Source organism: Cygnus atratus, chromosome 5 (genome assembly GCF_013377495.2).
Source record: "Cygnus atratus isolate AKBS03 ecotype Queensland, Australia chromosome 5, CAtr_DNAZoo_HiC_assembly, whole genome shotgun sequence".
NCBI classification, from domain to species: Eukaryota; Metazoa; Chordata; class Aves; order Anseriformes; family Anatidae; genus Cygnus; species Cygnus atratus.
The window spans coordinates 36,587,635-36,612,413 of NC_066366.1; the positions used below are offsets into that span (position 1 = coordinate 36,587,635).

At 41.7% G+C, this 24,779-nt stretch overlaps 1 protein-coding gene across 4 annotated transcripts in view; it reads left to right on the forward strand.

Moving 5' to 3' along the window:
- OSBPL5 (oxysterol binding protein like 5) overlaps positions 1–24,779 on the forward strand; it is a 133,312-nt gene that overhangs the window by 99,780 nt on the left and 8,753 nt on the right. For all 4 annotated transcript variants that reach the window (XM_035540080.2, XM_050711267.1, XM_035540081.2 and 1 more), the window contains 9 exons: positions 5,961–6,132; positions 11,284–11,503; positions 14,546–14,730; positions 16,139–16,220; positions 16,835–16,933; positions 17,979–18,075; positions 19,047–19,145; positions 20,444–20,541; positions 22,541–22,630. In XM_035540080.2, coding sequence (XP_035395973.2) covers positions 5,961–6,132; positions 11,284–11,503; positions 14,546–14,730; positions 16,139–16,220; positions 16,835–16,933; positions 17,979–18,075; positions 19,047–19,145; positions 20,444–20,541; positions 22,541–22,630 — 1,142 coding nt within the window. The remainder of the gene's footprint in view (positions 1–5,960; positions 6,133–11,283; positions 11,504–14,545; positions 14,731–16,138; positions 16,221–16,834; positions 16,934–17,978; positions 18,076–19,046; positions 19,146–20,443; positions 20,542–22,540; positions 22,631–24,779) is intronic.

Consider the following 24,779-nt stretch of genomic DNA (forward strand, 5'->3'; position numbering starts at 1 on the left):
TTCACGTTCACAGACCTCAGCAGCAGTCTACTTTGTGATGTGTTTTAAAGACATCTGGAAGGTCAAATCAGCCTACAAGGCTCAGCCTGCACAAGCATGGGGTCTCTCTTTTTTAGCAGTTTCAGAAAAGAAAATTGCTTTTTCCAAACCAGTGACTGTGTATGCATTTCAGATTTGTGCTGATGAATGGCTTAGAATTAGTAGCTGAAACCTGTCCTGAGCTTCTTGCCCAGACCATTCTGGGGCTGTCCCTGAGATCCCCAAACCAGTCCTACACCCACTCATATTTCGTAGCGCAGCTCTCCACTTTGCCATGGGCACTGTCACCAAAGGGGGGGCTACCAGGGGAGCTCAAAGCATCAGATTACCAAGGGTTAAAGGCTTGACAGTGGGATTGTAAACCACACTTATTTAGTTGCTTATGTCCGTCCCCTCCTCCAGGCATGCTTTGGTTAGCCTGGTGTGGATGGAGCTGTGCCTGGCTTGCACTGTCATTGTTTCTTTAGTTTTTGCTAGGCACTTCGCCCTTCCCTCAAAACAGGTGCTCTGATCTGGGGAGTAAATTACGTTACTGAAATAAGGGCCATACACAGAAGCAATGAACCAAGAGGAAGACTGCAATTTGAAATTATCTTCACAATGAAATACACCACTGGATCCTGGCAGTGCTGGAAAAAAATAGAAGTTGTCTCTTTAGCTTTGTGTCTGCCCGTCATATTCCTTAGACCTTTCATGGCAGTTTACAATCCAGACATTTGCAAGTTGACTTTGAATAGCTTGCTGCGTACATTGCACCTGCAGCTAATGGAGGGATCACATCCCTGCATTTTGACAGCCCAAGTGTAAAAAATCATACAGGTGGGGCACCCAAGTGGTACCACAAAATAAGAAGCAGTCAGCTGAAAATGGTGACCTTAATGTTCACTGACTAAACCAAATCTAAGTCTTCCTCATCGTTCGTGATTTGTGTGCACTTGAGCAAGAATTCATCGTTTCCAGGTGGCAGTCTACTTCAGGCTGATTTTGAAAAGCATCTGTCTTGCAGGTGTGAGGCATGAGGCCAAAAGCTGGATGACTTTAATAATTCAAGAAGAATAATATTCCCTTAGTGATGCCTGTCTGGAGAAATGTATGGTTACTAGGTGTGAGGCTTTTGAAGTCTTAATTGGCAAGAGATTAATCGCAGCTGTTCTGTAACTATGGAGAAAAAAGTTTAGTCCTGGACTGAGATTTCATGTGCCATGATATGAATCCATCTCACGCGTACTCATGTTACTGGTGAGTGCTGAGAGAACATTGGGTGGCTTCCACTGCTGAAAAGTGTGGCAGATAGACTTGGCACATCAAATTATGAGTTGTTCTAGGTGAAACGATGGTAACTGTAAGGAATTCCAAAACTGAACAGCTTTATGTTTCCAATACTGTCTGTTGTTGTTTTGTTTTGTTTTGTTTCTGTGGGATATTGTTGTAATTTAAGATCTACTTGAAGACTGGGACATACTCAAGTTATTCCTTGAAGGAATTCCTTGAATCGAGCCTGGTTTAGTAGCATAAGCAACCTTTGGATGTTTGGATTGTTTTTCTTTTTTTCCAAGGTGGAGAAGTGGTTTTTGTCACTTGGTTTTAGTAGTTCCTTTTGTCCAGGAAAAAAAAGAGTTGGTGCAAGTGCGTGCTTGTTCCTATTCAGCCTTGCAGCCTCCTGGTTTCCGCGTGGGGCCAGCAGTACCCTGCGGACGCAGGAAGCGTCCTGCAAGGAGCAGCAGTGATTCCCTTCTGCACAGCTATACCGCGGGAACCATCTCAAAGGACTGCAGGGTGCTTTTCCAGTCTGCTGAGCCAAAAGGCCTGGCGAGAGCGTACAGAAGGTTTCAAAACATATGTGGGATGTATGTTAGGCTTTGTTTTTGAGAAGTCAAGGCAACACATATCCTTTATTAGTTGTTTTTTTTTTTTTCCGAAACCTTTCAAGAAGGAAGGAACTTTGGAACCCAGCTGTGTTTAGGAGATTTTCCAAAGAGTTTCCTTCTTGAAATTGTCACTGATGACAGTCATCATTTTACTATAAACACATATGTCAGAGAGAAAAAGTTAAAGACCTACTCAGGGGAGACACTTCTGTTTTATCTTTTTTTTCTTTTTTTTCAGTGAGCACAGCTAAGTGATGTGCAGATGTGTTCCTCTGACATCCCACTTTCCTAGGACATCTGCCATCTGCCAAATGCATCACTATGCGCATTTGTGGTCATCATTAGCTGAAGTGGTGTAGGGGAAGAGATATTCAAACCAATGGTCAGTGCAAGGCGAGAGGCTGCTCCAGAAGAGAACGGGAACCCAAGCTAGTGCCAGTGCTCTGGTAGGACAACCGCTTGTGGCACTTCAGGAACAGTTGTGTCCAAGAGTCTCACTCATTCCCCATCATTCCTGGACAGAGACAAGAGTGGCTGGGCAGACAAAGTGCTAAATACAAGAAAGGGTCAAGCTCAGGGATGATGTTTGAAGGAGAGTACTTAGTTTTTAGCTCCTAGGCAAAAGGAGGTAATGCAGATGTTAAGGCAACATAATCTTTGCAGAAATTGTTCAAAAGTGTCATTGCAGTGGATAGAGTAATATATCATTTGATATAAAACATCCTTAAAAGCCAATGGGGAGATTCTGCTGTAGGCTGCCAGTATGCTCTTGCGTTTTCCTTCAGAATTTAAATATATGCTTGTTTGAAGCCATAATCTATAGAAGATTATAGCTGATAATTGATCACAGTGTTTTACATTACAGTTTTTAAAACCTCAGATGTTCTAAAAGACTACCACTGTAATTCCTTTGCAGCTCTATTTTGGTTCCTTTATATGCATCGTATCAGGCTGCCATTCATCTCTGAAGGGACCCACATTTTGCATCCTTCTCTGATCTAATTATCTTGCATACAAAAAAAATGACTTGAGTCAACCACTCAGAATTAGAAAATGTAAGAATTAAGGTATGCATGAAGCCTTCATGCAGACTGCCATGACTATAGATGACAGCCTTTAATTATGTGACCGCATACTTTTTTCTCCTTCTGCAATTCCTGAGGGAGTAAACTCGTCATGTAAGCAATTAAGTAATCCGAGTGCTAGAATTTTCATATAATTTTCACAATAAAGATGAATATTACTCAATAGCAAAATCACTCAAATGTAAAAACATTTCATGTAGGCCTGTAGCAATGAAACGGGTTTATCTTGTGCACAATCCCTGAAATTTACAGGGTATCATTTTATGGTGTTATGCTGCAATTAACACCCTGTTGACTTGCAGAGAACATAACCTTTTTATTTTCAGAGGAAATCGTTTATTTTATGTCTGTTTTTTTGTGGCATGTATTTAGTTGGACTCACAGCACCACCTGATGGCTGAAGGTCTGTTTCTTAGCTTGGGCATCCCTTGAATTTCTGTAAGAAGTGAATACATGGGAAAACTCTGATGCCATTTCTGATGTTCTGTGGGGCAGAAGTAATGCTGACTGCTAGTGCACAGCAGGTTCCTATAGTGGCAACTTTGTGTCTCTGCCTTAAAATATTAAAATAAATGTTGATATTATTATTTTTTAATTTAAGCTCCTTGAATTAGTTTTCCAAAATGATTCCAGTTACTCATAACCACTTCCTGGAATTTATCTAAAGAGATATAAAACCTAAACATGGGACGTAGCAATTGCTTCTGGCAGTGTGGTGGACACTGAGGCCTTGGCCAAGCCCATAAGCACATATTGGTACCAGCAGATACCCCTGGCAGTGCAGGTGTGGGGGCAGAAGAGGTGCCAGTGGGATCAGGCTGGCCTGCTGTGCCTCCGGCCCCGGGGAGAGGGAGCTGCAGGGGCACAGGATGGAAAATGTCTGGGTCCTTGCCTGAGGGATACTTGGGGGTGACCCTTGTCATCCTTGTTAGAAAGCGTAGATGTAGGCAGTGCGTTGTCGTAGCCATTGAAAGAGAACAGCTTGTGTGCAGAGTGCCGCAGAGAGCTGAGGATCTGACCTCTGTTACTGCTCCAAAGTGCTCATGCTGCTGCAAATCAAGCTACCTAACACAGCACCTACTTCTCCAAGCCCATTGAATATAAAAATATCTTGACATTTGCAGTCTTTCCAAATGTCAAACGGTGCAGTCCTCACTATCTATGGACAGGAAAGGAGAAGAAAAGAAAAACAAGGAGAGAGGAAAGTCAAAGAAGATGAGCATTAGTAGTGTACTCCCTTGTATGGAATAGCCTGAAACAGGTTTTTATCTTGATGGGGTAGTGGGAGCAGGGATGTGCAGGGGAGAGTGGATTTTTGCTCAGCGCAGTCATTAACTCTAATGGGTTAGCCATGCAAATCCTCCACATGGTGAGAAGGGAATAAATCTCTGCATGTAAAGCCTTAATGCAAGAATCTTCGTTAAATACAAAATAGTGTGAAATCAATTCCAACAGCCTTCAACCTTCCTAATCTTTTATTAACCATTATGTGTGCCATTATTATTAAACCATAAGCTGATGCAGAAGGAATTTCTGGGTTGAAATTGGAATAAATGACTGGTCTCTGCGGTGTTTGTGGCTCAGTGTTGAAGTGGGATTCTGCAACTTCTGTTGTTTTTTCTCTCTCTTACTGGTTGCAGCTTTGTACTGAAAAGCACTTTTTTTTGCACTTTTTTTTGTACTGAAAAGACTGCAAAGCACGTGCAAGACTGTAAGCACTGAAAGCCACTCACATTCATAAACACTTCTTTGTGTGAATATGATCTGGATTTTCTTAAATTCTCATTGATCTTCTTATAGAGCCAGATTTTGGTCATATCGAAGTCAATGGGAGTGCTGCCGAAGAGAACAGCTGGATCCCAGTGAGATTTACAAATATGCTTGATGCTAAGAGTGTGATAGGACCGAATGTAATGTCAGCATTTCCCAGATGGGACCTAGGAGTGGATGTGGTCCAGGAGGAACCTGTTTGTAGCACTTGCCATTGACTGAAAATCCCTTTGTTTTCTTCCCTGCCTCTCAAGCACGCTTATAATTATTGCAAAATGTATTCTGAGGAGTGTAATGAAGAGCTCTGTTTTACATGCTAGAAATCAGAGGATAACTCCCTTGATACCTCAGTTCTTGAATGTTCAGCCAATTTGCAGGTGTCCTGGCCTCATTAAAGACTCTGAACTACAGAAGCAGGCTGTTTTCAGGTGCTTCCAAGAATACAGAGGCTCCAGCATTGTGATGGTTAGCCTTTAATGCTACCACACAGCTTTGTGGATGTGCGTGGATCATTGCAAGAAGAGCCAGGGCTCTTTTTTGAGTTCCTTTGCTTTTCATTTGCTGCCTGCCTGTGGGTCCTGTGCAGACCTTAAGATTATCCAGTGAGGCTGTGCACAGGAACCGTGGTTTCTCTCCATTTTGTGCCATGCTTATAGTTTCTTGTATTTGCAAAGTAGGCCCTTCAGGTACAGATTTTTTAGAGCAAGATAAGAAAAACTCATGCTCCACCCTGATTACCTGAGGGATTTGGTGTAGGGAATGTAGAAAGGGAAAAGTAATACAGAGAGAGCGGGGAAAATAAACAGCCTGCCAAGCAATTCCCTCTACTCTTAATCATTCTGGCAGTATTGATCCTCCTGGCTCTTGTTTGGAGTGATTGCTGTTGGAACACTACACCCCACGTGCAACCCGCAAGCTGGCTTCTAGTTCAGCGATCCCATACCAGCGAGAAGAAGGGGGAGTTGGGGTGAGCTGAGTTACCCGTGCAGATGTATCACTCGTGCAGCCACTAAAACAAACTATTTCTGGCAAAATAATCGAGGGATTAATGTATATGAAAAATAAAACATAAGTAATTGTACAGAGTGACTTCCTGAGTTATAACAGGCTTGCTTGCAGGTAATAAGCTTCTGAGAAGCAATGCATGAGTTGTCTTATTTCCTTTCCTGTCCTTAAATAATGCCCCTTGTTTTCGCAGGCCGATGCTGGCTGGATGCTCTGGAACTTGCCCTGCGTTGCTCCAGCCTCTTCCGGCTCAGTGCCTCCAAGCAGGGAAAGGATGGAGAAATGAACTGCTCGAGTGATTCAGCGCATGCGGGGCTCAACAACCTCTTGCACTCAAGCCCTCTCTCGGACCAGGAGTTCTTCCAGTAAGATGCGGCTCTCACTTCTTAGAGCACAGAGAGGGAGGTGTTGCATGGCTCATACTTGGGCATCCTTTTAACTTTAGGGTAATCTAGCCAGACTCCATAAAGGAGACCTATTTGAAAAATAGCCCATATGTTCTTCTGCTGCATCCATTACTAACCTATGGCTTTGGAGAATATGGAATCTGTTGTCAGCTAGTGCTTGGGCGCGCAAACTGGAAGGAACCTCAGCTATGTTCATGCACACAATAAACAATTTTCTTCTATTCCCTTCCTGAACCAAAACGCTCTCTGAAGATGTTGGCATGAATAATGGCTTGCCTGAGTAAAGACTGCAGAGTCTAGCCACTGGAGTAGACCTGTGGATAGGCAAACACAATCACTTACAGTGTCTGTCTGTTGGCTAGCGCATATGGCTCGGAGTCTGATCTGTTTTTTAATGTGTTCTCTTTGGTAATAATACTGTGTCATAGTCAGCAGAGTGCACACACTGCTTCCTTAGTTTTATAATTACTTTCTCTCTCTACAGGGGTTTTGAGTGGTTTCCAATTTCCTCCTTGATGCATCAGATAAATTTTTACATAAGGGAAAAAAGTCCCCACAGCCTTCTTTCTATTCATATTCCTAGTAATACTGCAGCATTTTGGAACTACTCACATCAAAGCTCTATAAGCATAAAAAATAAACAGGCTTTATCTGTGGCTTATAGCTAAATAGGCAACCTCAAAAATCCCTCTGATATAGACACTTGGCCCTTGGAGTGGAATCTGGAAGAAGTCGTGTCTACTTCTAGTTCTGCTGATAGGAATGTGACTTTTAGGGCTCACGGCAATGCACCATTGGTCAGACAGTTTTTAGGGTAGCAGTTCTTGCAGTCTGCATGGATGATGCCTAGCACAGTGGGACCTCACGTTTGGGTTGTTTTCTTTGGCTCTCTTACAAGTATAACAACAGTAGGAATCTGAGTCCTCTGCAGAGTGTGGATGTATCTCCGGTCCCATGGGACCAAAGTTGGATGGCAGCAACTTTGGTCTGCCTTTTGCTCTGAAAAGCTCTGGTATTCCCAGTGTGCATTCTCCAGTCCTGCTGTTTGTTTGTTTTTTAGCTAGTATTTGAAGAAGAACTTTACTGAAGAGTGATGGAGAAGAGAAGGAAATCTGATGTGTTACTAGGGTGTGTACGTTGCTCTAGTACTTGAGCAAATTCTTCTGTTGTTCTTGGGCTTCTTCTGTAATACTTTACTTTCTTTCTTCCAAAGAGAGTCTCTTAGGACTGGGCTCACTGTGACAATGAATCTGGGAATGCACTGGACTTGTTCTTCAGCTAATGGATGTGTGTATAGAAATCTAATACTAAAATGGAGCCTGTGACACTGAGAACATTCAGGCAGACCCGTGGCTACTGAAAATGGAAAGTGCAGAAGATAGATTTAAAAATGTATTTAAAGTATTTCTTCTCTAACATATGATACATAAACAACACTTAAATGATGTCTCTGCTTCACTGCTTAGTTGTTCAGCATTAAATGCTTTTTTGAATGGGGCTCAGTAATAGTACGCGTGGCAGAGTTTTCAGCAGGGCAGAGTACCCACAATTGGAACCAGATTTTTCTGACAAGCTCAGAGTTTTGTTGAATCTGGTTCAAGCTGGGGGTTCAGCATCTGGACAATTCACTCTCCTTTCTGAGTTCTACCACAGGTTTTAATGCGTACCCAGACTTTCCCCAGTGCTTACAACCCAGGGGAGTTTGATGGTTGTGGGAGAAGGGAATGACTTTCTGTTGTCCCTGGAGTAATAAAGCACATTTAAACAAGGGAGAATATAAAACCAAAACTGTGTAAGTGCTGAGCAAAGGGTTTTTGGTTTGTCACTGACAGTGGCTTCCTCACAGGGATTCAATCATTCTAATTAAATGCCTTCCCTACAGGGAGTCATACCAATTAAATTGGCACGCTGTTGTTAGGGGGCCAGTTAATTACATTTAACTCTGTCTTCAAATTAGCCAAACTACTCTGTCAAGAAAAGAAAAAGAAAAAGAAAGGGAGATGATGGATATTACAGGGAGAACAAAACCCAAGGGAGCTGGCAAAGGCAAATCTTCCCTTGAGCCAAAGTTGCATTTGTCTGCTGGCTGCTTTGCTCCCTTCCTGCTGGGAGAGAAGTCAAGATTATACAGTGATTTTGAAATCTATGTCTTTAGTAGTATATAAAAATTGAGAGGGAGAGAACTGTGCAAGTGTGCTTCTGAATCAAAAGCTAAAGTACTCTGCAAATCTGTGATTTTTAGACAAGAGGGCTTTAGGGCACTAGGCACTCCTCATATGAAGCTTTATTTCTTGTTGCTTCCATGTCCAGCAACCCCAGGAATCTGGCTTGCTTCCTTGTTTGACAAGAGTCAAAGTTTTTTGGTTTTCTTTGCCCTTTGTAGAAGAGCAGTATCAAACCCAAAGAAGTCATGGTCACTGACATTTCCAGGAACTCCCTAGAGAGTAAAACACTGGTACAAGACAGATCCAATATGCTGAAACTGTAAGTTAGCCATGAAAAGTTGCAACTTATTCATGTTCATGAGTAAATGGAAATCTGCTGTTGACATTTAGTCATTCCCTTCCTAGCTTTTCAAGCCTGGTCCAAATCCCATTGGAAGCCTCTGGGAAGTCTTTACATTGGTTTTAGTTCAAGCTCATGGATTGTTTTTTCTTGTTAGCATATTCTACATATTTACTGATGATTCTGTTTGGAGGAATGGAAGAGACAGGCTCCTTCAACATCTTCAACATCTCAGATTTGTTACTCAGAATAAGGAGCATCTGTTTTCTTTTTGATTCCCCAGATCAGCTCCTCTGCTCTGGATGTGTTAAGTCTTGCTTTGTTTGTGGCTGGTGGGTAATCGTGCACAGTTGAGTGGGATTTCCTATCAGTTAGTTCCCCTTTGGAGTAAACTTAGAGTAAAAATGACTAAGACAGTCAATTGCACCTATGAAACTTCAAATATCTTGCAAGTGTGAGGCAGGTGAAACTTCAAAACTCCTGTTCTTCTTACAAATGTGAAATAGAAACATGCTATTTCTCAGCTGTGTACTGTAAGTCTTAGAATGAACTTTTCTTTGAAATGTGTATAACCCATAGAGAAAAGCCTTCACTAGGTGAGAAAGCATAGCAACCACGTACAAACACTCACATATTTAACTGATCATTGAAAAATGAAGAAATAAATTAGATCTTTGAACAGTCAGCAACTAATACATGCCCTACCATCCAGGAAGTGTCTGTGCTGAGGAGTCATGGGATAATTGCTCGACAGCTCTTTTCTCACCTTTTTTCTCCTTTATTGCCTTAAACTCATGCATATACTATCCTGTAGGCTTCCAGTGTATTTGGTTATCAGTCTTTACACTTGGTGGTCGCTATTTAAAACAAAGAAATGAGATCCTGGCACTAGAACAATGGAGATATGTAATGTCTAATAGCAAGTTATTAGGACTGGAGTGTATGTGTCATTGACTCCAATTAATGACTGTAGGTTTATTTTACAGTGAAACTGAAAACTGAAAACCCTGTAGTTTATATATATACACATACACACACACAGACATATATGCATACATACATATATATGCAAATGGAGTTAAAAGAAAGATTTTGTAAAGGCACAAAAAGCTGTACATGACACTTTCAAAAGAGCTCAGCCTGCTGGGCTTCTCTGGAAACTGAGCTGTGATTACCACAATGTGGCTTGCTTTGCGTGGTAAAAATCAGGAGCTTATTTAAGTGCATAGTTGGAAGTTGAGATCTTCTGAAAAGCTGATGCCAGTTCTCTGTTCTGACTCCTTTCTGGTTTGATTTTTTTAAAGTCTGTCTCTAACTGCTAATGCCTATTTGTCTTAAAACTAAGAAACAAAAACCAGGGAGCAGGGAACGAGGGATGGGAACTTCCAGCATTAATCTATAGCCAAAACTGGAATATGCCCAGAATGACCTGAGAAAAGCTCTGACACAGATAAATTTAAAGCTTGACAAAGCACTCTCATGCACTTAGAAGAGCAAACTTGCTTTGAGAGGGAGGTGGACTACACCAACAAAACTCTTCCAGATCTGGGGCCTGGTTAGATTCTCTAAACTCCTTGTAAATGCTGGAAATCTTTTCTTATTTTTCCAGCCAGGAGCAACTTAGCATGAGGACTTGGGTAAGAAATTTTCAGAGGAAGATGTGAGCAGCAACTGAGAGCTGGACTAAGCTATGAAAGAGGTGACGCGTGCAAAGATGTATGAATAGGGAAAGCTGAATCCCGTGGTAAATTCCCCTTGAAGAAACAGACATTTAGTGAATACTTTTCAGGGCTGACCTCTGCCCCATCTAATCATATTTGTTACCTGTTGTACAACCTGCATTTGCTTTTTCAAATGAAGGTGCTACCAGCTACGTGAGAGAAAATTTTTGGCTTTCCCCTGATTCTGTAAAGCCTGGATTGCTGAATATGCAATTTACTACTCCTTCTATGCTTTTTTATGCTGCTATAGTCTGGGTGTTCTTGTTATGTGTTGTCATCCAGTGCATGCTTTGAACTGAGTTCTTACATTATTTGGGGACAGTACATTCCCCAGGTTAGTTTGTGTGTGTATTTTTGTGAAAATCCTTGCTTCTATTGATATTTAAATTTTCCTTTTCTAATGTAGGGCTGACTTAGGACCGCCATCTGTTGAAATAAGGTAGCAGTAATACTGAAAAGGGAATGTATTGCGTAACTTCATATTTTTCCCATATTCTACATTCCTCTGATTTGTTTCTGTAAAGGGAAAAATCTCTCCTGATCACACTTCTGTAATCGCAGCGTACAGTTCTTAGTGGGTGGTCTGTATCCCTTTGGTGTGTGGGCTCCCATCTGGAGCCAATGGAAATTCTGTGTAAGGGTGAGTAAGTGGAGCTTGATGGCAGATTTTGCAAAGTGACGTTTGGAGGGGAGAATTTTGGTTGAAAATATCTTGCTGTTTCTGTGATGAAAACCCTGCTATTCAGGAAATCAATGTCTTGGGCTCTCCTGGGCTGCAAACCCTATTTTGAGTCCTTGGGGGTGCTTTTACGTTATCCAAAAGGCCTGAAGTAATCTACATCTGTAAATCAAATTGAAGTGAGCAATGAACTGTGTGTTTCAGTTTGAATGAATCAGCCCTGGAGAACCACCACCACTTGGAAAATGATGCTTTTTCGGACAAGTCTGAGAGAGATAACGTGGAAGAGTCGGAGAATGAAACGCATGAGAACAGCCGGAAGACAAATGAAAGCGAAAGCGATCAGTCAGAAATCCATGGAGAGGTTTCTCCAGGAAGGAAAGGGACGACTTATGTTGAACAGATCTATGAGGAATTTGGAGAGGTAATGGGAAAAAAGCAAAAACACATAAAAACATTTTAATCACTGCCTGTTCCTGTTGAAAAGTCTCTGTTCATAGTATTCGTCATCCAGCCTTTTAGATGCATGGCAGCTGAGAATCAGCTTTGTGGGTTCCAGTGTTTTACAGACAGAGCAATGTACAGCTTTCTGCTAAATTATGTTGAATTATCATGTGTTCTAATAATTATGCATTATGAACAGCAGCTCTGCTACTTTGCTTTGGCATGTGTCCAGCATCAGCGATTGCTTTAACCAGTTATTGCAGTAAAGAGCCGCATAGCATTGGCACAGGGTTTTGTGGAGCCAGCAGGAGGGGGAATTATTATTCTGGGCATGTGTCCTGGTCAATTAAGATGCTCAGTCCTTGCATGATACAAAATATGATCCTTTCCTTTTTTCATTATGCATGGAACATCCTTTCTGTGTGTCCTAATGGAGCATTTGAGCCACTTGATTCCTTAAGGGCCATTTCTTGTAGAAAAGCTATTTCTCATGTCACTTAACAGCAGAAGGATGTGTTTCTGTTCCATGTAAGAGCCTTTGTTAGCTGGATGTTACTGTGACACCTCTGAATAAGGCAGCTGCAGAGCAACTGGGGGCACCCACTGTTGGGTGAGAGTCAGTCTGGGTAAGCAACAGAGAAGCGCTGTACTCCTGCACCGGGAGGGCTCGGAACACTCCCTTGCCTATTGCTGTCAAAGAGGAAGCTGAAGTCTTGTTGATGCTTCAAAGAAAATTACTTTGCTGGAAAGATGTTTCTTAACTGCATGCATTTGCTGGGATTTCAGATGTCAGGGTGAGGTGCAAGCCCCTGCTGTAAAAATTGTGTTTAGAAACAGAACTGTTGTCTACAGGCATCCAAAAAAGTTAAAAAAAAAAATCCTTTTGTACATCTCTCCCCTCAAATCCCACCCAGACACATAGCAAATGGTGACTGGGTTCAAACAGGGAGCTTTGAATACAGTGGAGGAACCAAACAACGTTTGGCAACAACAAAACAAAGGCAAGCCTAATTTCTCTCAGCTCTTTATTCTGAAATGACCTTTTGCCACTTGAAAACTTGTCCTAGAAAGAGTAGTAGCGCAGATAGATACTTTGGTGTTCAATCAAACCTAAAAGGCAGCAGTGGTGTCTGTGTGAATGAAAGAAGACTCTGCAGTTTTCCATAAAAATAAAAACAGTGCAGTACAAATCAAAAAGGAAGGACTACATTTCCACAGTAGAGAGTGATACTGGATAATGTAAAATAAAGCTAGGGTGTTTGTTCAGGCAGAGTAACTCCAGTGAGCTTTCAAAAGGAGTTCCCGTGCAGCCTTGACCATTAGGGGTTTTACTAGATTTCTGTTGTTGGCTGCAAAGTGGAACTGTTGTCCCCTGAGACATATAGATGAGACTGGCTGTTAATTCTTATTCCAATGGTAACAGTAACATAAAGAAAAGTAAATTGTAGACAGTGATGTAGTTTGCTATAAGCAGTGGGCTCAGATGGATCAAGGTAAACACGTGCCAATTAATAACATTAACTTGCTTCTTAAACTGAAATTGCCTCTGTCCCTCTGTATACAGTTCAGATTTGCAGGTCACAGATGCAAACCATCACTGTTAAATTTGCTTTGAAAGCACATTTGAAATGTGTGCACATATGTACGTGCATCTGTATGCATTAAAAAGGCATGTGCTTGTGCATCTGTGTGGATGCCTTGCCCTGTTTGCAGTAGGAACATGGAGGCAGAGGCAGGTGTCAGAAGGACTTTGATACTGCAAAAGTTAGCTTAGAATGTAAAAAAGACACCTTCTCAGTAGGTAGACTGGTAACAAAAGCAACAAAACTTATTTTAAATATATTTTAGTTATAGCTAGCTTAAAAAAGGAGTATTGAGGGTGAGGTATTTGATGGGAATGCAAACAGAAACGACCTGAAATTACTCTCACACCCCTGCCTGTCCTTTTTCATCCCTCTTCATCCATCCCTTGTGCAGTTACTCATTCTGAGTAACACCTTGTACAGCAATTTCAACATGGCATTAATTTATATTGCCAGTACATGCACACTTGAAACCTAGATAAATAATGAAAGCTCTGACAGAGCCATACATATTGTAACCCCTAGAGGACGCTGTGGTATTACATTCTTAAAATGATTTCCACTTATTGGAGATTCGAGCTGTGTATTGCATCAGACTGTCACAAGAATGGTACAGGGGAAAGCAAAGAAATGAAAAGAGCTGTGTTGTTCCTCAGTCTGAAATTCTCCCCAGCCTACAGGCCTACTCACAAGTTGTGCATGATGACTAAAAGGGCTGATTAGGAGTCAAAAAGGTGGTGCTGAGGATGCTCAGGTGGTGAAAATGAGTGTTTAGTGATATATACCATCTGCAAAGCCTGTTGGGGTATGCTACGTGTCCTCTCCTGAACCAGAATGCATTCCAGAAATGGAGCTGAATGGAACTGTGCCCTTCTTCTGATAGAAATCTCTTGCCTAAAAACAATAGGAAGCCTAATTATAAGTATTCTCTTTCATTGTTAAATTCTGATGCCTACGATGAGTGTTAGACAAAAGTCTAGAAAACCAACATCTGCATTAAAACAACATTCATGTTTCAAAATTTCATTTTCTTTCTCCAGTGGATTGGAAGGGCCCATTCCACCATATTATACGTCATGTATTTCCATTGAACGCGGAGGAGCTACACAGTTACAGATGAAACCACAATGTATTGCCTGGGTTTTTTTTTTGTTTGGTTGTTTTTTTTTTAAAGGTTACTGTGCTTCTGCTGCAAAGGGCGCTACACAGCACTGGGGGAGCTGTAGTCTGTGCACACAACCTGGCAGTGGGCCCTTTGCAGTGCCTTAACTATCAGTTTGTCCTGTTTTGAACTTGGAGGACTGCTTCAGTTCTTTGTTGATTACTCATTTATCTCCTAATTTTTTCTATGTGTGTACTAGTAAATCTTACAATCTCTCACTTGCTGAGGGTGGGCCTGAGAGGAGTTTCTTGTATGCTTCTTGTATTTCCGGTTGTAGACAGGTGAATCGTCTCAAACAGAAACCGTCTCTGAGGAGAACAAGAGCCTGATGTGGATCCTGCTGAAGCAGCTGCGACCCGGCATGGACCTGTCACGGGTGGTGCTGCCCACCTTCATCCTGGAACCACGTTCATTCCTGAACAAGCTCTCTGATTACTACTATCATGCCGACCTGCTCTCCCAGTAAGCAGCATACAGAGCATGCCTGACATGGGCACATCTCTTATTAGTGTGAAAAAGTGTTAAAGCATGAGCCTGCTGCTGGCTGAGGTGTGCTCAAAAGGCTCCCGAATAACACTCAGGTCACTGGGATTCAATGTAAATCAATCCAGGCTCCAGCTGCAGGGACCTTGTCAGATGAACTGCTGCCCCTGAAGGGCAAGGAAGCAGGGAAAACAGTTAAGCTCCAGACAAAGCTGCCTTTGCACACACACGTCCTTTCCAGCACAGGCTGGAACTGATGAGGATTTGGTTCATTCCTTTGAGCAGCTCAGAACAGAGTTGTGCCACCTTCTGGTGTACTGATGTACAAAGGAGTATAGGACAGAGAGCAAACAGTGGAATCAGCAAGCTCTTCTGTCCCAAAAGCAGCATAATTATTTTGGATGATTATTTAAAAACACCTTTTAACACAGTTGAGCAGAGAGACCTGCAGGGAGCACCACAGTAGAAAATAGAAAATGTTCCGCTTGCAAATAGGACCATCTTTCTCAATGAGATATGTTTGGTGTATTTTAAAACCAGTGTGTGCATTATTCAAATATCAGCACTAATTACTCAAGTTTATTCCGCTGCCTCTGGATAATTTTAGAGTTGTGGTATTTCTAAGTTTAGTTTGTGGTATGTTTGAAATCTGAAGTTAAAGAAATGGTTCTCCTCAGTACTGAGATGTGAAAAAAGCTTTAAGGGGTTTGAAGTTCTTCTTTAATAAGCCTCTTTGTGGTGTGGTTGCTCCTTCTAAATGGATTTTGCAAGAACATAAGCAGGTGGATTTTCAAATCTGACTAAATGGTTGGAAATGCCAGGAACTCTATGTTTACTTCCCACATCATCTTTGAGCGGAGGAAGGTTGGATGAGACAGTCCTGAGAAGCCCCTTCAAACCTAAATTATTGTATGAAATCTCAAAGGACTGAAAAAGGCCATGCAGCACAGCAGCTTTAAAGATCTTTTAAGGAAGGTGAAAACAAAGAAAAGGAGAGAAAAATAGAATTGTTTTTGATTTTGGTGGGATTAATATTGTGATTTTTACTACTTACACTGTACTATTAGCAGTAACTAGTGTCAGTCCCACATTAACATACTTGGAGGTATATCCAATCAAACCTTATACACTCCAGAGACTTTATTAGGCTTTTTGCAGGAATTAGGTCACTTTTTAAGCGTTTATGTGTGTGTTTTACAATGTACATTACTAAAAAACAGTCACTGCTGGCAGACACCTTTTTCACTGGCAGCAGTACAGAAATTACATCCCTTTAGTACTGGGGAAATACTGTTAAAATTAAGATCATTGTACTGGTATAAAATGAATATGATGTGTAAACAGTATAAAGAGCACGTGAGAAAACATTTTATGTTCTGTCCTGCAGGGCTGTTCTTGAAGATGATCCATACAGTCGAATTAAGCAGGTTTTGAGGTGGTATCTGTCCGGCTTCTACAAGAAGCCAAAGGTAAGAGAATGCTTGTGGTTGAGGTTCCAATGGACATTGGAAACTTCTGCTGTGGTTGTGTATTTCTTTACTGCCTTTCCTTTAACAGTTTACCTCTTCTGTTGTTCAGAATATTGTGACAATTATTTTCAAAACCGAAGTTGTATTTGGTTTGGGAGTGAATATCGGGTGCCAAATAGTGTTGGTTAACCTAAGAGCTTTTGCACTGGACATTTAGAAGACAAAAGTTGTTATCAATAATTAGTAAGTCCTTGGATGCAGGGGTTTTACCTCGCTGAAAGCAGGTCTCTTCTTTATCTTTTCAGTATCTTAGTGTCATGTTTCCACAGAAGTGTGTACCTGCTGCATATAGTAACAGAAATAATAAAGTATGACCATCTTGTACAGCTTTGATTGGGCAGTATCAGAGATTAAGCTGGCTGAATTGCAGATGAATCCATGGCTTGGGTGAAGAGATTAGAGCAGGAGGATATATGTAACCAGTTCTTGGGCTTTGATTCTTGTAGTTGAGTTGATCTAACATAAGGAAGAAAATTACTACATTGTTTTGTGGCCGTGTCTGTAAAGTTGACTTGCAGATTTGTAGCAGGTTTTGGTTGCTTTCTTTTTTTCAGGGAATAAAAAAGCCATACAACCCTATTCTTGGAGAGACATTTCGCTGCTGTTGGTTTCACCCTCAGACGAACAGTCACACATTTTACATAGCAGAACAGGTAAGTCACGTTATTTGGATGTTCAAGTGCTGCAAGCAGCAGCCCATTTACACCTCCCTGCATAGGAACATGCTCCTTATGTCACCCCGTGAGAGTAACTTGAAGTTTTGTTTAAACATCAGAGTGGGGCATGGAAAAAACTAGCTGCTGATCTTTTTTCTCTTTAGATTTACCAAGATTACCTTGAGCTTTGGCAGGTGTCCCATATATAACATTAATCTCTTCAGTGAAGACCGTTGCCACAGAAACCTGCTTTCCTGTTTTTTTGTTTTGTTTGTTTTTTTGTTTTGTTTGTTTGTTTGTTTAAGAGAATGTTGTTGTGGTTTGTGTTGCCTCTGTCAAAGGGGGCATAAAACAGATAATCAAATCCTGCCTTCCTTTATTTCTAAACATTCCATAATGATCTTAATGAAAGTAAATTGAAGGTCTATTTCCATATCTTTGGGGATAAATGACAGGCAGAGCTCACAAGCAAACTGGCCTGACAAAATTTAGTTTGAGATTTACAGTTAATAAAGGAATCTGAGGACCACATGGACTTTGGTACAGGGACTCCTTGTTTCCCATACATTGTTTTTTTTTTCCACGTTTAAGCAAAGAATTTATTTTAAAAATTTTTTCTTTTGTTTTACTTTATTTCAGCAACTACATCCATTTTATGGAGGTTATTCAGATGCTGCCCAAAAGTTCAACACTGTCATTTATTGTGTTAAAGATCTGGCATGTGTACACGTAGCCGTAAAATGATCTCGAGTGCACAGATGCACAAATGCACAAGGAAAAGAAAATGTGGCCTGTTATAGAAGGGTTATACAGGAACTCTGTCTCTAATATATAACGTTGCCTTCTTTAACATTGAGATTAATGGTATGAATGGGGCTTAGAGGACTCTGTTCCGTTTTGTGGCCTCTGTTTTGCACCTTCTGGGTGGCCTGTGCACAACCTCATAAGGATGCTGTGTTTCATCCTTCATGCTGCTTAACTTGTAAAGACTGCTGTAAATGTCTCTGTATGTTTTTTTTTTGTTTGTTTGTTTTTTCTCTAGGTCTCTCATCATCCACCAGTGTCAGCTTTTCACGTCAGCAATAGGAAGGATGGATTTTGCATTACTGGAAGCATTCTTGCTAGGTCCAAGTTTTATGGTAAGACATTAAGACTAGGCACCTTCCATGTAACATTGTGAAATCGTTTTTGTTTTTCAGTCACTCCTCAGTGTGCTCAGGGTTAAGAACAAAAAAATGCTTAGAGCATCTACCACCAGGATGCCTTAATCCCTTGTCTGGGCTCGCCTGGGTTTTCCCCATTTTCACCATTTCAGTGGGAGATCACACTAATGTTTGCTTAAAATTAATAATAATCAGAAATCTTGAGCCCTTTAAAAACCTGGTTTTCAGAAAGTGAAGGTTTATGAGGATGTGTGGACAATTAGTTGTCAAGATATTTTCCATATGCTCACAGATGAGGCATTTTATAGCTATCTGATTATCCAGATGACTTCTGCAACAGTCTCCATATAAATGTAACTGCTTGATTTATTTAGCTCACAGATTTCTAAGAGTTGAAACCTAGAGCTTCAAAGTGGCTTCAGATCTTTTAACCTTGATGTCCTCCAGAAGGACAGCAGAATGACAGGCTCTGAAACAATGTTGCTGTTTAAAATTCTTTTTCTGTTTAGTCAGATACCTCTTAAGTACTGTCTTCTTGTAGCTGTATCTGTTGAAACACTTGTCATTTCTGTCTTTCTGGCAAATTAATTTGTTATTTGGGATCCTACACAATTAGAGAAGTTGTGAGAACAGAAACACCTGGAAAAGCTCTAAAGCATTGGAACTGCTTTCATTAGTGCATCCCACTAATGGCTTACTTAATCTACTGCCTTTTCTGTAACAGGGGCTGAATGCCAGAGCAAATGAAAGTCATGCAGCAGAGTTTATTAGAACTGCTTGCCTTCAGCGGTAATGATTTGCCAGGTCCTGAATTATTGCTGTTTCATATCTCTTCTTTCATTAGTGTCCTACATTTAAACGTAAATGTTTTTCTAAAGTAGGATAAGATGAGTGACCATGCATAATGAGCATTTTAATATACATGTATTTGTTCCTTTAAATTTCAGGTAACTCACTTTCTGCATTGTTGGATGGGAAGGCAAAGCTTATGTTTCTAAACAGGGGGGAAGATTATATCATTACTATGCCATATGCCCACTGTAAAGGTAAGATATGACTGTTCGCGTAGGAAGCAAACAGAAAGAATAATGTAGTAATAATTTAATCTTACTGACTTAACTTTGCACTGGCTCTTCTTTCCACTCAAACACCTCAAACTGCAGGGACTGGCATTTCCAGGAAGCATCTGTTCTGTATGTGAGTCATAGAGGAGTCATAGAGTCAGTAGAGGAGCAGTAATACTAACTGAAGTATTTTTGCTTTGTTTGTACAGAGCTGAGTTAGTGCTGAATTAGGCCCACACTAAGTTAGTTCTAGCACTACATAGAAACTAAAAATACTCCATATATGCACTGCAGGTAGAATGAAGATGGAAAGAGTAAGAGTTCATGAGCTTCTGAGGATGTAAAGTTCTTCTAATGACAAAAATTGTTTAATATGTTTTCTGACTTTTTAAGAATAAAGGATGAAAAATTCCTGACTTGACTTCCGATTTCTTTGTTAATGAAACTGTGATATTCCTCAGTGTACCAGCTGCCTCCATGAGGCTGGTGCTTGCTGTTGTGTGTGGGTACAATATTGGCACAGCTCTGTTGATCTGGGTGTGCACTGAAGCCCCTGGGATGGCTGCCAGTTGATTCACTGCAGTAACTGCATTTCTCCTTAGAAAGCTAAGCCTTGGTGGCATTGGAACCAAAGTAATAAAATCACTCCTGCAGCAGTTTGATCCCATTTTGCTTTTTGCATATTTTTCATTTTGGCACGTTGACCTATAAGTTAATCTTTATGGGAGGTCTAGCTACCTGAACCAGTAACTTCTGTAAATCATACTCTCTGTGAACTTTTCCTGTGTGTAAATCTTTCTGTTGTTGAGTCGTTTTTTTCTGCAAATGACCTTTCCAGAAAACGGTAAGCATGTGTAAAAAGGAGTTCCCTACACAATTGCTAGTCCCCCAGATTCTGCTGAATCCTATTACAGCTCCTCCCTGCCCCATCCACCCTGTGAGAGGCAGCTAGGTCTGTTCAAGCACTAGCATAAATGAAATTACTGGGCACAACCCTTTTCAATTTGTGCTGTCTCAATTTCAGTTTGCTTCGTATGTTCTATTAGTACCCATGAGTCAAGCTGTTGCTCAGCTGGTGTAGTGTATGAGGAATACAGACTCAGGAGGATTTTTCATGCTTAGAGTAAACACACATGTCCTGGAAACTTTGGTTTCCATCTTCTCAAAATGTTAAGCCAAGTAGCAGATTTCACAGCATATCAGTGGGACTAATTTGAGTTCAGAAAAAAAGCACTTCAACTAGGGCCTCTCTTAGTTCTCTTGTTTTTTTCCCCTTTCAGGAATTTTATATGGCACCATGACAATGGAGCTTGGAGGGAAAGTTACCATTGACTGTGAGAAAACAAACCACAGGGCAGAACTGGAATTCAAGCTAAAGGTAAGAGACATCATGCTTCCCTTTGAATGGATCGCAGGCTTGCCCCTGTGCACCAGACAAGACATGGGCATATACACCACATTATTTCTGTACCCCCACCCTGGGGTGGCCTAACTCCAGAGGAGGCATCATCCCACAGTCAGTCTTGCCTGGTGCAATTTGACAGAACCCAACTCCTAAGCCTGAGTTACACAGAGCTTGTTCACTGCCAGCTGGCTGCTGGCCAGACTCTCTTCTGAAATTCTGGCAATGACAACGTGGCTTCTGTTTCAGAAGGTAACATTATTTTTGCTTGCAAAGTACAATGAGGTGTGCAAGAGTACTTCAAGACAAGTTGTGATGTGAATCTTCAAGGTTGCTCTCCAGTTAACTGTCACATACATACCCATACCTAGCAGGTGTTAAAATGAACTGCACCTTGTGTTTCTTAAGGCTACAGGACCTTGCCTCGATGGTGGGTTAACAGTCCATTTTCAGCCATCTGATTTGGAGTGGCTATCATGCTCAAGACCTGCACTGTCATTGCCTTGTACTGACTTGTTCACAAAGCAGTTTTCTCCCATAGAAAACCTTGGTAATGCCAACTTAAGGTGTGCAGATAAAACAGAGATGTCTTTAGACATTCATTCAGCCATGTTAAAACTTGGGAGAGAAAATTATGACCTGTATCTTTTCCTGGACAGCTAACTTGCTTTTTAAGGAGCATCCGTTCCTCTTCTGTTCCAAAAAATTCTTGCCTGTGCATAAAATGAAACATGGCAAACTGAGAGCTTGGAGGATTTTATAGTTGCAGCATTAGCTGACATAAATGTGAGAAATTATGGGACGTAGGGGAGTCTTTTGCAGACCACGTTTTTCTGAGAGCAATAAAATTTTTCTGTCTGTATTTGCCTTTACAAAGTAAGCTGTTTCCCTGTGTCCTTGTCTTTACAGCCTGTACTTCCCATAGTTCCCATACAGTACTGAGGCTGATGGAGTATTTAGTCAGTGTCATCTCAAATCTACAAGCAACTTCAGCACTTAAAATGCAAACCATTATTTTCTGGATTGAAAATAAGATGCTTAGTGCAGACATAATGCAGAGAGGTCCCTGTATCTTAATTACATGCTCTGCTTCGAGTATTTATTATCCACCATTTTCAGTAGAATTGTGAGCAGTTGAACATAAACCCCATAGTTTTGGTATTAACTTGGATATATACCCATACTCTACTGGATTGTGTACATTGGTTCTTGAAATGCTTGTGATTTCTTTTTCCGTGGTGTTTGCCATAGATTTGATTGTATTTTGTTATTAAAAAAATAATAATTCATTTTCACAACATTATTGAAAGCAGCAGCTAAAATGTCTGAAGAAATATTGTGTGGTAGGAATTGGAAGACCTAGTCACACGATCACTGTTTCCTGTGTTTGGCAGGCAGAAGGTGAGGGGAATTTTCCATTGTTCTGAGAATCTTTTCCTTGACTCTGGAAATACCCTTTTTTCTTTTTTGTTTGCTGCTGACAATAGCTTCTTCACACTGGAGACTTTACACAGATGCAGCCGTAAGCAGTGCCACACTGCTGTTGCTGTCCCATAAGCAGGAAAAGTCACCAACTACATTACTGCTGCTGCCTTTCTTTGGACAAGGCTGCAAGTAAAATGGTGCAAACTGTAATGCAATTCTGGATGATGGGAAAAACTCGCCTGTGTTCATTTATCCTGATAACTAGTTAACAATAAACTAATCTGCAATGAAAGTGAGGCCTTGCACTGCTGAATGTTAAAGTACCAGAAGGCTTACTTCTCTTCTGCAGCTCCTACAGTGCTTTCAGTTTTGCAAACAAAAGGACAAAAGGAGAAGTGTGGAATGCTAGATAGTCAAAATCCATGTTAGAATTCATTCTTCTTTTCCCCAGGTTGCACGTTTCCTTCCACCCTGGTGCACCACTGTCTTTGGCTCCCTTCCAGTTCTCACTAGGCTGATCATATTTTCTATTTCTTTTCTCCCCTGACAGCCCTTCTTCGGAGGCAGCACAAGCATTAATCAAATCTCTGGGAAGATTAAATCAGGAGAAGAAGTGTTAGCAAGTCTCGATGGACACTGGGTAACTTACGATAATAGAAGTTGCTGACAGTTTAAGTGTAGGGGCAGCGGGGTGTGTGGGCGGATTGGCAGCCCTTGGCAGGCTCCCTGCCTTGGAGTAGAGGTGGTGGAGGGCCAGCGCGTCCTGCCTCCTTGCATCATCCCCAAGAGCGCGGGCATGTTAGAGCTTTCCAGGGCACACCTGTCAAGGTCACGTATGCTTCCACAGTCCCATCCACCTGCAGTGCGGGTAACACTTGCACTTCCAGAGCCTGAGCCAAAGCTGGGACCAGTGAGGAGCATTTCCATTGAAACCAGTGGCTCTGTATTTAGGGTTCCAGGCTTAGGACAGGCCCCGATGGCAGTCAACAAGAGAAGGCAGATTGTTGGCCTTAGAGTGATTGTGAAAATCATGAGGCTTCTTTCTGCCTTGCGTTCAGGACTTCTCTAGCAACAACAGTGCCAGGGAAGGGCATGGGGTTTTAAGTTTGTTATTTTCACAGCAAATCTTTATGGTAGAAGACTCTTATTCCTCTGCTGATAAGATGAAGGACAAAGACACAGATTCTGTGAGGGTCTGTCTGTATGGACAGCTCAAAACACAGACCAGCCAGCACTTTTGCATGCTTAACCTCTGTAAGTGCATCACTCAAAGGCATCTTTAAGCCGGAGTCCAGCAGGAATAAAGTTGCACAGTGAAGGATGCAGACTAGAGCTTTAGTTGGAAACTCCTGGTAACTGAGGCAAAAGTGGTGAAACCTTGCTTTGAGCTGGATTCTTATGTATTTATCTCAGCTACATTTATATGTCCGTATTTTCATTACAGTTGACCTGTGGTCCCTTTTCAGTCCTTAGAAATTGTTGCTTCTGAGATGAGATTTGTCTCACCCTGAAGTAAGTATTGAAAGCAGGTCAGGTGAAACATGCCTGGATAAAGCCTTTTTTACAGAGGTCCTAACCACAGTGTAGCCTTTGGTCGAGCAGTCTTAGAGAATGACAGCTGGACACCTTCCCCCAGGCAATCTCTCTTTTTACATAAAAAGCTAATGACCACTTTGAAATCAGGGAGTTTTGCCCATTCTGGATGTGCACAAGGACATTTGCTTCCTGTGCTTGGGTAGCTTTTCCATTCTGAGCTACCTTTCCTGCCAGATGAGCTCTGGCAACTGTGAGTTGTGCTGGATTGTGGAGTGCATTGTCTGCGGTGGGTCCTGCGAACGCCATCCGCGAGAGCGTGTAATCGAGCAGCTCCCCTGGGGTGCTGAGCCACAGGGCTTCATGCTGCTCAGCTTCCAGCCTTCTATGTTTGGGTTTTATCAGCATGAAAATAATTTATTCCTCCCTTGGTCTTTGTGCTGGTTGTTTGTGTGGTGCACAAAATTAGAATGATGTATGAAAGAAGTTAAATGGCTTTGAATGGGTGGCTCCATAAGCCACTGTTCGGAGTTGCATGCTGTGAATAAGAGTAGCTGCTGTGCAGCAGTAGGGACATTGTTTGTTCTCCTCCCTCCCCGCTGAGAGTATTGGCCTGCTTTCCTGAGCTCTGAAGGCTTTTTTCCAGCACTGTCCAGTTTCCTGACAGAGACCCCCACAGCTTAAAAGCCAATTCTCTGCCCCAGAACCTGAAACCCACCTGAATAAAGTCAAAGCTGCAGCTGAGGGCTTGTATGTGTCCGTTAGAGATGCACATAGCAAAGTTTGATAATGCCTGCCTCCTCCCATCCATAGCTGGGGGGCTTTTGGGGACCTGAGATCTGTCCTGGAATTGGCACCTCAGGAAATGGCAGAGGAAATCATAGAATCACAAAATCATATGATCCCTCTCCCTGAGGTAGACTTTGAGGAGGGTCAAGAGACCCTTGGAATTGAATGAGTTTCACAGCTGAAGACACAGCTGAAGGCAGTGGGGTTTTGAAAAACAGACATGCATCAGGGACCGTGGCAGGGGAAGAAATGCAGCAGCTGGGATGCAAGGAAATGAGGCAGTGATGGGCTAAGCAAATAGCTGTGACCTAAGATTTGCACGACACTCCTACCATGTCCAGGCAGCTGAATGGCGCCAATGCACACACTGTTCAGCAGCTGTAGTTGTCTGATTCTTTCCACTTGCAGTCACTGTCGTGCTGTTCACTATATGCTCTGCAACCTACTCAGTCTGGCTCCATGGCATT